The sequence below is a fragment of the Hesperophylax consimilis genome, chromosome 15, assembly GCF_061612785.1.
Source record: "Hesperophylax consimilis isolate HC1 chromosome 15, BYU_Hcon_1.0, whole genome shotgun sequence".
Classification (NCBI taxonomy): Eukaryota; Metazoa; Arthropoda; class Insecta; order Trichoptera; family Limnephilidae; genus Hesperophylax; species Hesperophylax consimilis.
The window spans coordinates 20,572,178-20,591,487 of NC_142850.1; the positions used below are offsets into that span (position 1 = coordinate 20,572,178).

Sequence of the window (19,310 nt, forward strand, 5' to 3'; positions counted from 1 at the left end):
CTCCCAATAGTCGTACAGAGAATAATAATTAAAATCATATTTAAAAAAAACCCAGCCACTACCCAACAAAGCTGTTATTCGAAGAATTTCAAGTACCCTTAGTTAAATATCTGTACGTTAAAAATGTAATAATTTAAATCATAAAAGAAAAATACATGTACCAATTTATATATTTAATATATTATTAATACATATTTTTAAGCCAAAAATTATTATACTTACCAAGGAAGAGCCTTTTTCAATCGATTACCAGAAGACGTATTAATGACAAAATCCAAACATTGAACACTGTGAAATAATATTTTAAAAACAAAATTACAAAAAAAAAACTCTTTCCACGTGAATTACTTTTTAAAATAACCCATATCACCCATCTTCTGTATAAAGTATACCTATTACATATCTAATTTAACTACTTAAACTTGTATCACATCTACCAAGCGTAAAATGTGCCCATTTTTTTTACTTTTTCACTGTAATGTACTTAATACTTAATACCTATCATGTTATTAATGACTTATAAATAAATAATTAATTAATTACCTAATTAATTTAAATTGTAATTAATTTTATTGTGTTGTTATTCGTATTGTTTATTTATTGTAATTAATTTTATTGTAATTAATGAAATACCTATTTTTTAAACTCTGACTGTAATGTACTTAATACGTCATAAATATCATATTATTTACTTATAAATAACTACAATAATTAACTGTGCACTCCACTTCCAAACACAAGATAACGCTTCTATGGAAGAGTCGTATTCAAATCTCTTAATATGTAAAAACCCAATGTAAATACGATTTCATACGAAATTACTATAGTTCTTAAATAAAAATATACAGACATAGTAGGAGAGAACACTAAACTTTCTCTTTGCATATAAAAGTAAAAACAGAAATTCGCCCAAAATTTCATCTGTTCAAGATGTGCCACTTTTTTAAAAATAGTTATATAAATCTAAAAAAAATTAATTGAAAATGATCTTTATAACACGTTTGTCTAAATAAAAATCTTTTTGTTTCGTTTAAGATGCTCAAAACATTAGCAATGTTTGTGTTCAATATTTGAATATTTTTAATTATACATTATGTCTGACTGTCATAATAAAATCTAAAATGAATCTTTCATCTGCCTTCAAAAACATTAAGTACGTCATTTTTAGATATATTCACAAATAGTAAATCTATTTGTTATTGGGGGTTAAATATGTCCAATGCTGCACTAAAATCAAAAAATCATATGTAGGTATTGCAGCTTGCATAACCTAACCGATAAAATAATGAATAAACCTTCTAATTTTGATTTCCATACAATGATACATCATGTTTGCAGTGTGCCATCCACATATTCAGTAAATTGAAATGAATGGTCGGAGTTTATCAGTCAAAATTACTGCTATTCACCAGGGGGAGGGGGAGGGGTGCGTGGTGGGTGAAAGTTGGGGTGGTTCCTAGCCAGGCTCAGGTGAAAAGAATTCCCTAAAAGAGAATTAGGACAGAGTTGGCTTAACTTTTGCAGTTAAGATGGTGAATTACTTTATTGGATAACTACGATAACTTATGTGAATACAGCAAAAGTGTTCCAACTGCCCCTAACCGTCTGGAGCAAGTGAGACTATGACATCTCCAGTTGAGGTATGTTGTGAGGCTGAAGGAAGTGTAGAGGGGAAGGAGATGGGGAAGAGAAAGGTAGCTATACAGATCTGGTCACCAAACACGGCTAAAGCTATTTTCAAGTTTCAATTCTGAATCGTTGTCTTACACCAGAGCGATACTGAGAGTATCTTCTACTCTGGAACGTCCCGCAGTAAAAGTCACTTGCATACGCCGGGATTTGAACCATGACCTTCGGCTTGCTAGTCGAGAGCCTTACCCCTCGACCACGTAGGCCGTCAAATTCTTTTAATATCACCAAGAGTCCCAGAGACAACGGGTTCAATTCTGATAAGCGTAAATAAATACAGAATTAACAAGACTAATTACAACCAACAAATAATTATCTTAACTTTGATAAGTACATACAAAAAATGCACAAGTAATTAATCAAACGCTACATTTTTGATAGGGAATCTGAAATAAGGTTTTTGTTTGTAATGCATTAAAAAAAGTTAATTTCGTAGGCACCTACTCAAAGTGCATACAGAATAAGAATAAAAAAAACCATTTGTGGTAGATATTTCTCTTTGTGGAAACGCTCTTCAATTGAAAACAATCGACATTTATTTGTACTTCGTTCAGGAATGGATGTGGTTTCTCAGTTGGGTTTTGATAGAGCACTGAGAATTTAATAATTTGTTATCTTTTATTTCTTGCTAGAGCAATCCTGTGGAGTTATAAAACTCATTTTTTGACGAGAGGAATTTACAATATATTTTTAGTAACTAGATATGAAAGTCAAGTAGGTACCTATGTTCTTTCTAACCTTTGTGTCATCTTCCTCCATTACTTCTTACAGCCTCACAACATTCCTGCCATCATTATATTGTGGATCTCGCAGTTCTTCTATTATATTTATTGGTAACAACATTTGTTTGTTTGTTTTATTATAACGCATTATCTCTGCACTAGAATGAGATACGGTGTCGAATTAATGTTATTTAAAATTAGTTTAACAGAAAAAATCTGGCACACAGTGGATGAAACTCAAGGACGCCCAAGAAAGATAATAATAATTTGTGGTGAAATGAGAAGTGCGCGATGAACTAAGAAAGGGGTATATGGAGAAAGTATGACGTGGAAGTGAATGATAGAATAAGTCGGGGACGCCTGAGAAAGATTATGACACGATCAAGTGAATCAAATATTTATTTGTCGTAAAATGAGTCGTACGTGATGAACGAAGAAAAAGGATGTAAAAAACACATTCTTTAAATAAACTTTTTCTATTCTAAATAAAAACATTATTTCCAACATAAAATACTACACCGAGTTTTCAGGTATTCACAACCCCAAAACTTCAACAGCCTTCTAAAATGATGTACAGTAATTTCCAAACAATCTATGGACATCAAGAAAGCAAGATTCACCATACATAAAAGTATCAAATTCCTGGAGCCACCTCTGCAATAGGGCCGGTGATATATTCACAATTGAATTTCGTACAAACAACGCAGGGAGCACGATGGCAGGCCGGTGCCTCCCGGCGTTGCCCGGGAGAGAAGGGGTTTGCAGAGGGTGGCATCAGGGCAGGGGGAGGTTGGGTGGTTCGTTGCCCAAATGGTCACGCGATGGCGCCATTAAAACGAGCATAAAACCGCCGTCGGAGCTCCCCGACGCCGCGCCGGGCGGAATGCGTCGCTTGGAGAATGGAATACAATTTGGAAATAATAATGGAATATTTTTCTAGATGTTTTTCGAATAACACAGAATGCAGGAGATATGACGTTAATGGCAACCAATTACACCCCTATTACGGTTACTAAAATGTATTAAATTCGTACAGAATTTACTTCATTACTGCTACAGGTAAATAAACATTTGTTTAGAGAACTACTTTGTGTACATTTTAGAACTATTATGTGTTCATAACAAAAACAAGACAAGAACGCACTTCGAATCCTTCATATCCCGTACAATGGCTTAAAGATATTCCTATAGGTATATACAGGTAATATACCTAATACCTCCGCGAGCCGAACTGCCGAACTGAACCTCAACTTATGGGAAAGAAGCGAAGCAACTTGATTCGTTCTTTTCCCGTAATTCGTGGTACGGTTCGCGTTTCGGTTCGCAAATGTATACGTAACCTAATATATGATGCAGAACAATATTTATTCCAGGAATCCACAAACCAAATATTTATGAGCATGAATAGTAGTATGTACCATGTTTTTTCGGAATCAAACATTTATTAATTTCTAGAATAAGTTGCAACATAATTCTAAGGAGTATTATATAGTATGTAAGCAAAACAATAGGTTAATAAATTATAAAATTAATTGTGTGATTTGTAAGAAATGTATTTTATGAATTTTTGTCCGATTCGATTCAATTTTGTTTATATATAATATTATGTAACGCATAAATGGAGAACATATAGTCACCGCAATTTTAAATGCTTTCATACATATGAAATGTATAGTTGTTTGTTTATAAATGTTTGTGAAGTATTCTGACAGCTTTGTTTGTGAATTTATTTGTGTGACATTTATATTGTTACTTAGTATAGTTTTCATTTAACAGATTTTTTTTTATTTAATATAGATATAAGTGGGTACAGTGGAGTTATAAAAATTACAAAGTATATTTACAATCGCAATCTCACCATAGAAGAAACTGGTCCTTGTGCTTGGTGAGCGAGTTACTCTAATTATAAGGAAAATAGAATAACATTATACAATAGGTACATATAATATGAACAATTAGAACTTCTGGATCATCTATATTTGTAGGTGTACATATATAGGATTCGGTTATATACTAAATATTTAAGAATTAAGAGAGTAATTAGAAATATCTAAATAAAGTTGAGATTAATATATACTGAAAATAAATATAAAGAAAGGGAAAAACAGGTAATTATTTAATTACTATACCTGAACTATAACTTAAGTCAGATATTTTTTTTGTCGTTTCTTGAACCATTAAAAACAAGCGGTTATTCAGAAAATAACTAAGCCATCCTGTAATTTGATAATTACTTAAGTTATTTATGGGTATCTTAACAAACGGACTGAAATCTTTAGAGCACAGGCGTCAGGTAGGTATGCTGTCCTTGTTCTATCGGTATTACAATGGAAGATGCTCTGAGGAACTAGCGTCATTGATCCCTTCGGCACCGGTGCGTAGTCGGGATACACGCCAAACGCGCGCCCAGCATTTGTACACGGTTGACATTTGTCACATGAGAACGGGTCGCTTCTACGATTCGTTCTTAGGTTCAACAGCTCGGCTGTGGAACGAAGTGCCGGCCTCTGTGTTTCCTCCCTCCTACAACATGGGACTCTTCAAGACCCATGTTCACTCCTTCCTCTCCACAAAAAGACCCTCCACACAGCATCCTCAAAGATGACATAGGCCCTGAGGGAAATTATTTTCTTCAGGGCCTCCTGTGTGGAGTTAATATAAAAAATATAAAATGGGTTTGTGCAGTTTGGCGTCATCGGTAAATATTTTTTTCCACAGGAAAAAGTAAACTCTTCCACACACTTTTCCACAAAAGATTATCTAGTCAATCCACATTTTGCAAGTGCATTATAAAAGCATAATAAATACAAAACAATAAAAGAACCACAATATGTGGGATTATGATTGTCTTACATTATAATTATTTCAAAAACAAATTATAATTTTTTAATACGTCATTATTAATAATATTTATTTGTCGTACCTTTTGCACTTATAATATATATTTTTAGTTATACTATATTTAAAACTTTTAAGAATTATCATTATGCTACATTTTAATAATCTACATTACTTGCTACGCTAGCTCGGGCCGTATTATAGCAAGAAATCTACGACTTCATTTTGGGTATAATAAAAGTAGGTTAACATGCATAAAAATAATACTGGCAAATATAATAAAGACCATACAGGTAAAAAATAATGAATGCGTTGTATTGTATCAAGTGATTATAAATAATAAATTGAATGGTTAACTATCTTACTAATTTGAATATAATTATGAATAAATTGTAATAAAAAATTAAACAATTAATAAAAATACTTATTACAGTTTAGCGAAAAAATAAACAACATAGAATAAATAATAAATATATTTTCAGCAGCTGTGAGATCACTCAATAAAAGGTTTTATTAAATCCAGTATTGATATTATTAATTATATTTAAATAAATAAATAAAATATTACCTTCTTCATCTAGGTTGGGGTTAGGTTAGGTTCATCTAGGTTAGGTTAGGTAAGGTTAGGTTAATCTTGGTTAGGAAAGTACATCTACAATTACATGAGATTTTTGGGAACCGTAGGCATAATATTCAAGTCAAAAGAATCGTAAAAATATCTGCATACTTAGAACAAGTCGCCACGTGAATTTAAATAATCGAAGTTGTTGGCAAATATGCAGAATATGCTGCAACATTAGGGCTTTGTAGTCAATGTTTTAACGTTTTCGTGAAAACTGTTTTTTGTATTCCTAATAATTTTTAATAATAGCAAACAATCAAGACTTTCTAGTCCTAATACTCGAGTCATAAAAGATTTACTGCAAAACTAACATTTTACTGATTAATAATCTTTATGGTAAGAACCGTAGAATTCATTGCCGTTTTATTTAGGTACTGGTGGAATAAATTTTTGGATATTAAAATAGTAATACATTAATAAACTTGCATATTGTCGTAATAAAAGGCACGGTCGTTAAATGCGGAGATATGGAGTTATTATTCGACTCCAAACAAATAATTTACTCAAATCTTTGACATCGGTGAAGGGCCAACCAAACATTCCTAGAATTTGGTATTAATTCTACCTGATTTTAGTGTTGTGCTTTTATATCCCTATTATAACTGAAATATATAACAGTTTTAGTGGTTTTCAGGAAATATTTTGAGCATAATTTACGAAGGTAAGTATTAGTTTTACATACACAGGAAAAAAAAAATTGATTAAATTTCTATCAAAGAAATCTTCAACACTAGCAGAGAAGAATGAATTATTCGTCAAAAAGACGAGAAAACATAAAGCAAAATATTATGTAGTAGATAAAAAAAACCCAAGGGAGTAGGTATTTCACATTGCTCTTTATATCTTATCCATAGGATAACTTACATTTTTGATTATTTATTTAAAAAAATTATTTATTTAAAAATCCGCGTTTAGTATTCGGTTCACGAATCGATTAACAGTGGAAGTATATCTATCGGATAAGTTACCAGAGTTTTCTATTCACCTCATTGATATATGTTTCTTTTTTATTTACGTTATTCCATACCTAAGCTATCTAGAGGATGGTGAGATGTGCCCTAAATATTTCAAAAAAACGTATGTCTTATGTATCACATGAATTCGCTTTCCACGAGGAGTGTGTCAAAATTGATAATATAATCTAAAAATCATGCTTCACTTAGTAGAAATAAATATAAAAATATAATTTTACCTTTTCATTAACTTAAATGTACACTTAAAAACCTTGTACAAACTTTAAATTTAAGTTAAACCTTGTATTAACTTATACATTAGAGTTGCTGTGCCATGAATCTTTTTGACCCACATACTCGTACATGTAAATTTAGGAGATATATCGTGTGTTTTAGTATAAAATAAATAAATCTGTGTTGAAAGCGATATTTGGTGTATTAAAATAATTTAAAACTAGGTATTCGTATTGAAAGCATAAACTACAATTACTTGATGAAAGAAAAAAAATATGTTAAAACTCGCATATCGGATAATTATATCCGACTTAAATGGTAGAATAGACAGCCCTGATTTATTGAACCTAATCGAATTTCATATACCAACGAGAGCTATTCGTTCCGAAATCAAGTTTAAATGTAACAAGACCGGGACTGAGAATTTCAAACACTCGCTGGTACCTATATTAAATGAAGTTAGTCTTAGATACGAAAATGCAGCGGATCTATTTAACGGTACACTAAGGGTGTACCTACTATCATATGTTTCAATCAATACTCTTTAATTTTTTTTACTTATTAGCTTACAATTACTATGACGTTCCATAACTGTTTTTGGTATATTAATAATATAAGTATGTACCGTTAATATACAGGTTGGTTTAAAATTCAGTTGTTCGCTGATAACAGATAAACAGACTCTTGTCTTGTTAATGTCAACGAGGGCCAAAGTTTGGGTCGTTCGAGTAGTGGTTTTATCAATATTTCATTTAGGGCAATATTGTGAACAGTTGACAATTAACAGAATGTATCTGTTATTTTATTCTGTATATATTGTTTAAAAATATAATAACATTACTTAAATTGAATAATATCTACTATCTTAACGGAATTATGACATGTAGTTATTTGATGAAAACACAATATGTAGGTAAACCAATCCTTAACTGCATCGTAATACATGCAGTTGTATAGTAGGTACTCAGCGCAGCTAACCTTTGTTTGTCTTTCCCCACGCATTCATAGAAGAAACTGAAACCTACTGCGGCTAATTCAATGAAATTTACGTAATAACATGGGAAAGTTAACGTAAATGCAAGTAATTGGCATATTTGCTGTAAAAAGGGCAGAAGTTGACAACCTTTAAAAAATTATTTAATATTTTATTACTATTGAGACGCTGAATGAGGACATTAAAACCACAGCTCTATCATTATTTTTTTTTGTATCGCTATATTCAAATCTGACAATGCGTAAATAGGTGCATTTATAGATAAGTACATAAAAAGATTTACCGTTTAAAGAAAAAAATTATATAAAATAATTCGGTATAATTTTTCATGTATTTTAATCTTACTTTTAATAAATTATTTTTAAATATTTTTGTGTTTTTATATAGCATTACTTTATGTTTGTCTATATTTTCTTATCTCAAATGTAAATTGTTAACCTCGATACATTGGCTACCATAATACGGGCATGTACCTAGTATAGTGGCTGTAGAAAACAAAAAACTGTAATCATTTAAATTTTTATGAATAAAGAAACACAAAAAAAAATTCATGCTTAGTCCTAGTGAGGTTGATTTTTATGAGAAAAAACTTGATTTATTTAGTGAGATGCAATAAATAAATCAATATTTTTCTTTCTATTTTCTAAAATATCTTTTTTACCAATCATTTTATCTTTATTTTTATTTCAAATATGGTTTCTATAATAATATGCTTTTTTTAAATTTTTGTTTTACCATGACAATTTCTTTATTATTTATGTTTTTTTCACTTTATATTCATACCCCAATCTAGGAAAATACCCGTATTATGGTAATAACATAAATAAGAAAATTTAATTAAAACATTAAAAAAAAATAAAAACAATAATACAATGTTGTACATATATCGTTATACAAATGGTAATAACATTAGTACAACTACCATAATACAGGCATGAGCCTATTATGGAAGTTGAGTAATCACCAAATATGTAAAAAAAAAATATATATATATATATAAAATAAAAAAGCTAGACCAGAGTAAGCGGTGAAAAGCAAAATGTTTTATGACGAAGTTGTTTTAAAAATCTTGAAACTGAAGTAAGTAATATAAATATGATGTAATATTTTTTTTCAATTATTCCGGTCATAAACCCATTTTATTGGTCACATTTTTGACCAAAACAACATACACAAAATTATTAATAGACCAGTTAGACGAGCGTACAAAAAAACATAAAAATTTAAGCATGATCTTTGGTCAAAGACAGCACAAACTAACTCATCAAAATGACAACACACCTTTAAAATGTGATAAAAAGTCATGAAAAGAGATGAAACAAAAACTTGGTTAAATGGGTTAGGTTTATAAGTTAGTTTTTTTCATCGCTTTTAATGAATTTATATCACTTTTTAAAATGAGTTGAATCGTCATAATGTTGAGTTATCATGGAACCATCTATGTGCGGAAGAAGAAAACCAAAACGAAAAATTTATTTACATAAACAGAATATTTTTATTTTTCACGGTTCCGCGCCCCTGTTAATTGTTTCCCAACAATTTGATACAATAACCGTCATTACTGCTTAGTAAAGTCACTTTTAATACTGTCGCTTTGTACCCAACCAGTGGTGGTCGACTAGCAGTCATTGGTAGGCACAATAGGTATCTAATGTCCGTATTAGCGAGGAAACGGCGACCTCTAATGCACAACTAACCGTACTGCACTTTGCAAATCATTTACAGTTGTTTTTGCCCGTGATTATTTGCTACTAACCTGGTTCGGTTCGCTTTGTCCTCGCATTCCCCCAACGAATAACGCTGGACGCTTTTTACTGGATTCATTAACTTTTAATATCTGCTAAATGCAGCGATATAAGGAAATCACCGGTAAAAAAAGCATAGCCAATTAAAAGTAATTGCCAGAGATTTGGTTTCTCGCTGACCTCAATGTGATGGGAAAATCATTGAATATTGAAAAGTTTTAGTATTTATGGAATTAATGATTTTATGAATGATAAAATGATTTTTTAACCTTGCTTAGTAACTAACTGTGAATGCGCGAGTACTTCACAAAGAACTGTAGTTTCACCGATTAATATTATTAATTATAAATGCTTTTTTTCAGTAAATCACTGTGCAAAAAAAGTGAATAGCGCAATGGGGTCTCAACTTCTCCCAACTATCCAGATCCAGTGGGACTATGACATCCCTAATTGGGAAAAATTTGTGAGGGTGAAGGGAGAGCGTACACGAAGAACAATTACTAGTATACAGGGTGTATCGGCAAGTACCCGACAAACTTTAACCAGCTATTCCTCGGCACATTTTGAGTAAAAAATGTTATGGGCGCTTTGCTGTCCGGTAACATTTTTTTTCCATTAAAAACAAAAAATAAATAAAAAATCCACACTCCGTCACTGTCATTTGCATTGTTTCTCGTGTTCAACGGCTGTTATTAGCAAGTGTGTCAAAAATTGTCCTCGCTCTTTCGTACACACTAAATAATAATAGTTAAAAATGAGACGAATGGTACCGTGCCATTTCGTTGTGATTGTAAAAGCGCGCCAACGTAGGTACGTACATTTATTATTCAACGAAACTCGAACAAAATATTGCCAGACGGGTTTTCAAACTTTGACAAAGGATAAAACATTGGTGACATGCGGTGAAAATATGAATAGTTAATTTTTTATTAAAAAAAAATGTTACCGGACAGCAAAGTGCCCATAACATTTTTTAGTCCAAATGTGCTAAGGAATAGCTGGTTAAAGTTTGTCGGGTACGTGCCGATACAACCTGTATAATATTTTTAATTTATTAATAATCCCTTCAAATTATTCCTAATCCGGTTAAAAATGGGATTACAGGTTCTTGATGAATGAATTAATAGGTTTCATAATAATCTTTCAGTAAATTACGAATGTGTATTCACGAAGTCGGAACACGTTTACAAAAATAATCCTATATTTTCGTATTTCGTCATTTTGTATCATTAAGGCAAATGCAAGTGCATGAACACGTGTTCCAATATATTACAAATTTACTAGGTTTGTCAGGAAACCAATACTTTGAAGAGATTTTTAATAAATTATCAAAGCTAATTTTTGTCCGTGTAAGAGAAGACTATAGGGAAGAGAAAATTTAGGCAGTAATTTATTAGCTGTTCAGATCTGGTCACCAATCACGCCTAAAGCCATTTAAAGGAGCCATTTTCAGTTCTGAATGTTTGCTGAACCTTTCTCCGGGTCGATGCTGATAATATCTACCAATCTCTTCATCGGTCTTCTAGCGTCCAGCTTTGGTTTAGGAGATGTATTCACACAAGTACATCGTTTCACAGAAGAGACCGTTGTTGACAGGTCGATGGCTGAGTTGACCCAGACGTAGTATGTTAAATTCCTCGGCTGACTAAATCCTCCGTCACAACACAAGCAACATTTTTCCGCTTACTGTGGTGGTTGTGGGAGATTTTAAAATATTGTCAGGTTATTCGTAACCAGGGAATGTTTCTCTTTCTGTTTAAAATTAAAAATAATAAAGATGTATAAAATAATGTTGTACTAAATTATGTATGACGAGATTGATATCAACACTACATCCACAAATGTCTCCAGCTTGTCAAAGCTCAAATGTGGGTGATTTCTACTTCTCTACCAATATAATGGACATCATTTGATGAAGTTTGATTTCCAACTGACATCCGTTAGCTCTGCGACATGTTCACTGTTCAGCATTGTCCCTCTTGAGTGCTGAGATTGTGTCAGTAATGTTGACTACCTTTGTTTTGTTCTAATCCGCCCATTAAAGTCATTAGTGTTTAATCTCCCAAGAATACACCTAGGTCTTTGTGTGACATTTTTTCACAACTTTCATAGTGAGAGTCCCCATGCATGCGCTATAAACGTCAATGGGAAAGTACTGGAGGTACACATTTATTATAGGAATTACGCCGTGTTCAGTTATTGAGGAATCTTCAAGTCTTTTAAAATACTGAAGGCAACCCAACATAATATTCTTTGCTTGTCTTGTTTATTTTTCTTCTTTTTTGAAAGAATATAAATATGAATAACGCGTAGCAACGTACCTATGCTATGTATGAGAATCTATACAATTTTCCTCTGTGTTGCGATATAGAATAACTCGTCCTACCTATCTACATAATACTTTTATGGATACAAATTAATCTTTCCGTATCAACATAACATTCTCCTTTAATGAAAACAAAACACTTCGTGAACCAATGAAGAAGAGTGCAAGGCTGATGTAAGCGTAATGAGAAATATCAAGAAAGAGACGCTTAGATGGTTTTGGCAAGCAATGAGCAAGAAAGGAGTGTAAGGAGAACATATGATGCAAATGTGAATAGTAGGGGACGCCCGAGGAAGACATGGCACGACCAAGTGAATCAGATACTTGAGTCGGGCCATGTCAAGAGTTAGAATAATAGAAGAGAATGTATGAGACGATTTATGAATGTGAATGAGGCAAGAAGCGGTGCGTCCTCTCTGCCTACCCCTGCGGGGAAACGTCGTGATGGATAGTTAGTTAGTTAGTTGGCTTCTTCATCAAGATACAGCGTATATGCCAATGACGAAACCATTGGTTTTCAGTCATGTCGATTATTTTATATTAAATAGTGTGGTTTACGCAAAGTGTTTTATTTTCATTAAATTAAAATAAAGACAAATAATTGATCTATTGCGCTGCCCAACTCAATATACGGTGTAAGATGGTATTACCTACTCTTTTCAAACAACTTAAAAAATTACATACACAAACAGCATAGTAATATGTATTTGATGAACACAACGCATCGGAAAATTGCCGCAATGGCAGCTGTCTCCCGAATAGCGAAAATACTGCCGTTGAAATCGCGTTCGCCGCAATAACCTTTTTTATTATTTTCTAATGCACACGATTAGTATTAAAAAACTAATAATCATAAATAAAATAAACAAATAGGGCAAGGAAGTGTGCCGACTGTAACCGAGCTACGACCAAACCGCGCGGACTATCAAAGCGGCGGAGCCAATAAAAAGTATGCGTTTGAAGTGTAGGTTAACAAGGCGTGGCGCCGCTGTGCGTAGATGAGATTTGCAGTAGTGTGGGTGAATGCTATTTGCAGCACTTCGTTGCGTGTGTTATCATAATACTAATAGTCGTTCATGGCCCATCTCACTCGTTTCATTATCTAACTAATATTAATTTAAGATTTTCCATATGTAGGCACGGTACCGGGCTCACCAGATATTGTTTGTTCTGAGATGGGTATTGTTGGCAAGTGAGTTAGCTAAGAGCTTCACAGATGCACTCATAGAGGGCAGTGCAAAGAGCTGGCTTGGAAATCCGCAAGATGGCAGCTAGTAGCCAGTAGTCGCCAGGGCCAGTTAGAATGCTCCAAGACAAACTTGGTGTTTTCAGATCTCATTTAGCCAACTCATAGTTAGGTCGACTTTCGAGTCACCATCGTAATATGCGAAGTATATAATAAGTCCCTGATTTAACGCAAAGAACTTATTCTTCATAATCTCCTTCCACGACGAGTTGGAGAACTGTTTGGTATACGGATAAATAACTCATCAAATAATGAACGTTCCTACCTTGAAAGTAGCTCTTCGTTCTCAGGTAGGATACAGACAGCCTCAGTATGGAGAGGCGGTCCAGCTTGGACAGGATGTTCTGCTCGAAGGGGAGCAATGAGGCGAGGGTGTCGAGTTCGGCGTTGAGGCGCTCGCGATGCCGCTTGGAGGGGTTACTCTTAGTCACTCCGTCCTTTGGGGGCGGTTTCAGGCTGGAACAAAACAAAGGGAAAAAAATCAGTCAAAGGTTTTCCAGTGATTCATATTTTTATTTATAATATTTTATTTAATGAACAATTTTTATAGCGCCGTTTAGTAAACAATGTCGTCTCAAGGGCACTTTTTTTCACAGTGTTTGTTTATTCTCGGAATAAAGCTCAAAATGAAGACATTTTTGTTTTCTTTAAATATTGACGATTTAAATTGCCGCCAAAACTACATGTTCGTTTTGATTCGTAAATATGGCGTTGTTGACGTCACACCGGCCAACGTCGTTGACAGCAGTCTTACAAGCCACAAAGCCAGTAGCTTTTTCTACGTCATAATGACGTTGTAGCCAAATAAAACCATTTCTAAATGTTCGGTTTTTAAAATCAATAATTTTGAATGAATAAATTGTAATTACGCAGTTTTATTACAATGATTAGAAACAGAAAAATTTACAGTATGTAAAAATATCTCATTCCCTACAAGTTCATATTTCCGAGACTGTTACAAATTCTAAACGAAAAACTATCTCTCTATAAACACGTCAAAAGCGCATAAACAAAAACTCCCCCAGAACAAAAGCACTCACCATTCTAGTCAAACAAATCTTTGGCTTGACCTTTGATGATGACATTATAACAAACCATTAATAATATCACTACTACGTAACTATGTACATGTTCTTCAATACAATTCGAATAATATTTATGTTCAAAATTGTAAATGGTGGTATAAACAGCCCTGATTTACTTAACCTCATCGAATTTCATGTACCCACGAGAGCTACTCGTTCCAAAATCCTCTTTAAAGGTAATAATACCAGGATTGAGCATTTCAAACACTCGTTCGAACTTAGATTACATTAAGTTAGTGATAGATACGCAGAAGTGGCGGATGTATTTAGCTGCACGGAAGGTAGATACAAGAAGGCTATACTATCATATCTTTTCAATCAATTCATTATTATTTTAGTAGCTTGTAATTACTGTGTAAATACATTTATGTAGCGTTGAAAATAAATAAATAATATTCCAAAAATAATAATAGAAGATTATTTTCCCCGCCTCTGTTCCCTGTTACAGTTTCCCGGTAGCATTACAGCAAATAGGATTTACTTCCCTATCACGTCCCATTCATGTGATCGTTAAACTTGACCAGTGGAGAAATGGCGGTCCCGTGCACGGCGTATAGCGTACCCCGTACCTACTGTACCGGGCATAGCCGGGTGTTATTACCCCCAGTACGGAAACAGTCACGCAACCGGGAGATTCACTAAATGGCAGGGCACACTTGGCATTAGATACAGGGTCTGAGTTCCTACGCCTACACTTAGTATACTGCTTGCAACGAGCGGTGGAGGTCATCCACTCGCACAAATAATATAATTTACAGTCGGGATGTTATTTAAATACTAATTCTGCATTAGCTAGATAACGCAGCATCCTATATTATTATTTTCTCAGACTTTAGACTAGATCTGAATGGTATTGAAGTTAGTGTTGGTAAATATATGTAGTTTCAACACCGCTTAACAGATGTTGTTAGAATGTGTAGATTTATGTTAGGATATTTAGCTTATTTAGTTTTAAGATGTCTCTATGGATGGCAGTAGTAATACCACACGACAGAGACAGCATGTCGGCCGTTTAAGTCTAATACCCTAATGGTTACGAGTACTATTTAGTAACCGATCTACAGGCGAGCATCTCAGTACGAGTTCCCTCCCGCAACAGAATTACTGAATGGTTTATTTATGAAAATTACATAGAACCTCATATACAACGGACGTATGTCCAGTTAGATAAACATTATAAATATCTGACAATAATATACTAATCTCAGACGAACCGAAGAAAACATTTTTAATCCCCCGATTATCACGTGTAATGCTAATTAAGAAGAGAATTGACAGTACACCACCGTCAAGTACTTCCAAATTGATTATGCAATTGTGTCAGTACAGTTGAGATCAGTTGTTAATAAATGGTGTAAAAGTTTTAAAAATATTTATTTCTATGAGTAATTGAAAATAAAACACTACATCGAGAAGAGTCAGTGTTTTACTTTAAATTGATTCAAAATAAAACTGATCTGTTTCTAAATCAAACTGTTCTGATAAATTAGAATCATTAACTGCAGATGATATAAATGCCTTCTCAATTCGATATAGATTACTCTGCAATCAAGGGGAGAATGATCCTGCTGCTTAGATCTCCGTTAAAGCGTCTCTTTTTGTTACATGTGCCGTATATGAATAATGCCAAATCTGTATTTGACCCAGCTGAGAGCTCCATTAAAGCCTATCTTTCTGTTATCTGTGTCGTTTATGAGAGAAGGGGAGAAGTTACAACGGATTTATCAACGGTGCTCTTTATGAATACTGCCAGGGTTGTATTTTGCCAGGCTCAGAGCTCCGTTAAAGTCTTTCTGTCCGTTACATATGTGGTTTATGAGAAAGAGGGAGAGATCACAACGGATGTGTCAGTGGTAAGACCGGTATGGCTGTGTAAATGGTAACATGATTGCAGAAGGGCGAGGGGGTGGGTAACCACCTGGCGTCGCACAATAGAGTTCAGAAGATGATTAGTGTCTACTGGTGTATATATTTCCTCTAGGGGTAGATCACTAGAGGAATACCTTTGGCAGTGGTCGAAAACTAACACGTTGTGATGCATTTAGCGTACCTATTAATTCACTCTATATTGCAGACTAAATAACGCCGCGCCGTTGCGTTGTCCAAAAAATATATGCTGATCGGGATTCTTCTACCATTTCGCATTTGTGAAGCTTACAAAATTCTATTCAACTATTTTTTTAAAATTTTTGTTTATTTAACGGCAATATAAAGTAAAGTAAAAATGATACAATATTAAGTAAAAAAAGATTTAAAGTGATGTAGTTTGTTCTCCGTCCTCCTCACTAGGTATTCCTGTTCCGAGGCGGACTGTAGTTTGTTGTATTTGTGTTGATCATGATTTCCTCATCTTCTAATTTGTTGGTTCCCACAAAATATAAAATAAATTAAGCAAAAAGTATTTATGTTTGTTGTCTGTAGGTTGCGTTGGGGTTACTTCATAAATTTAATGATTTCCTCATCTTCATGTTTAGTTAGCCATAATTTGATGTCTTTTTTAAACTTTTCTCTATCCTTGGTGTTCTTAATTTCAATAGGAAGGGCATTATATAATTTTATAGCATGGAAATAGTGGTTCTTCTGGCCGAAAGATGTATTTAATTTTGGAATGTTTACTAGATTTGAGGATTTCGTTCTTGTAGTGTAGGTGTGTTGTTCAGCAAGGTGTTCATATTTTTCTTACTATGGTGGAGAACATTGGTGTATAAATAACTAGTAAATAATAATAATAATTGTTTATTCCAGAATGTGGGGAGGTGAGTGCAATCCCACACATTCCATAAAATATAACTACAATGTTATATACAGAGATAAGTAGGTACAAATAAAATAAAATATGAAATGTAAGTATGATAAAACAAATAAAACATAAGAAAAAGTAAAAGGAAATATATAGAGTGGAGAGTGATAACATAAAAACATAAAACATTTACATTTCTTGGAAGCTTATTGGTATATCGGAGCGATAATTATGGGGGCCAATATTTTTCTCCAATGTTTTTCGATGCTCGATCCTGAGGTCTGGCGGGTTTCGATGATGAGGACGTTTCTGGAGTTGTTGATCCTTCCTCTCGTTCCTGCCATCCTGGTTCTCATTAGGGTAAAAACTAACTCATAAAAAAACTCACTCAATAAAGTGGTGGCAAAAAGGAAGTTCTGCAACACACACCCTAAATTTTCAGTTTTACATTCTGGGCCTACTCCCGGTTTCATCCGAGATTTGGATCTATATTATAAAATTAATTCACATTCAATTAAATTTCACTGAAACAATATTTTATCCCATCTTTTTGTAAACTTATTTTATTTTCTCTTTTCTTTATGAACATTAAAAATATACATCACACAAAGCGGTGTCTTAGTATGTTGACATCGTAATGGGCATTTCTGAAAACTCTATAGCTCATTATAGAAGAGACGTTTCTAACTAGTTTCATTTGCCAAAAGGGTAAATCTGATGACGAAACAGTTTTTCTGATTTATATAAAAGATTTAAATTAAATAATGGTTGGAAAATGCAGCTCAGAGTTTACGGAGTTAGAAAGACTGTCGTCCCCTATCGAGATAGCCCGCGAGGGATGGTTTAGGGTTCGGGGGAGGAAAACGATTCATTTATGAAATATGATGGGAGTTGATTAGCGTTTTTATGTGGCTGCTTTGTCAATAAATTCAGTTTTCAGAAGCACAATATGACAGCTGTATAAGACAATAAAAAAATTAAAATACAAAAAATACGATTTGAAATCGTTGGTTTCGAAAACAAAGTTTCTTGTACTAGGATAATTCTTACTTTTTTGTGAATTTTACTAATGCTTAGTTATAGTTCGACGCAGCGTAGTTCAATTAAGTGCAGAGTGGGAAGTGGGAGGCGATGCAGTATGGCAAACCACCAACCAACGCTAGCCAACAGCTATTATCAAAATTATTTTTAGGGTGAATTGCCTAATACAAAAAAAAATAAATTATTAGGCAATGAATATTCCAACATCGATCAAGCTGATTGTCTATTATCATATAAAAGATGCATAACACAAAAATTGTCGATTAATACCATATCATCATAATGATAATGTACTTCAGATTAAAAACTACTAGTAGTCGATAGGTAGAAGCTGATATCAGTGCTTTATATATTATAGTCTTCGTAGGTACTATGTAAAACTTTATCGGACTGTCAAGCAGTGTCGCACATTATTATTATACACGCAATTCTCCCGGTAGATTTACGTAATTTATTACTTTTGGTTCCTTTTCATATTATTTATTTATTTTGTAAGAAACAAACAGCTTTTATATAATATACAATGATAGATATAAATATACATTAATTATAATAGTATATATTTTATTCCTTTCATTTTCTAATAGTATATACCTTTCTAATATCTTTTATTTTATTTTTTACAAAATCTTAATGCCATTTAGACATGTTATAAGCACATCATTCTTCCTTATATTACTTTATTGCATATTATTACATATAATTTCTTACTTTGACTTATTACTATACTACAGATTGCTACTTATATTATATTTATATCTCTTTGTTTTTTCATACTTTTAACCTTACTTACTATTTACTGATTATACTATTATACTTACATTTATATTGTTGCATTCCTTATGTTGCTGTACTATTCTCTGTTAAATTAGTATGTGAATGGCACATCTTGTGCCGTATATGTTGAATAAATAAATAAATAAATAAAATCACGCCCTTTCTGCAAATGGCAAAAGATATACGTCTGTGTAGCTTTGCTTACAATCCAGCTATACTACCCGTATTTCCCTGTCTATAAGCACTATTTTTCTTATGAATTATTTTTCAATCACGACAAAATGGTGTCTTGTGTTAT

General features: G+C 33.1%; 1 protein-coding gene across 1 annotated transcript in view; it reads right to left on the bottom strand.

Annotated features, from left to right (window-relative positions):
• ss (aryl hydrocarbon receptor spineless) overlaps positions 1–19,310 on the bottom strand; it is a 296,589-nt gene that overhangs the window by 136,859 nt on the left and 140,420 nt on the right. The window contains exon 3 of the mRNA XM_089640585.1: positions 13,635–13,825. Within this exon, the coding sequence (XP_089496711.1) occupies positions 13,635–13,825 (191 nt within the window). The remainder of the gene's footprint in view (positions 1–13,634; positions 13,826–19,310) is intronic.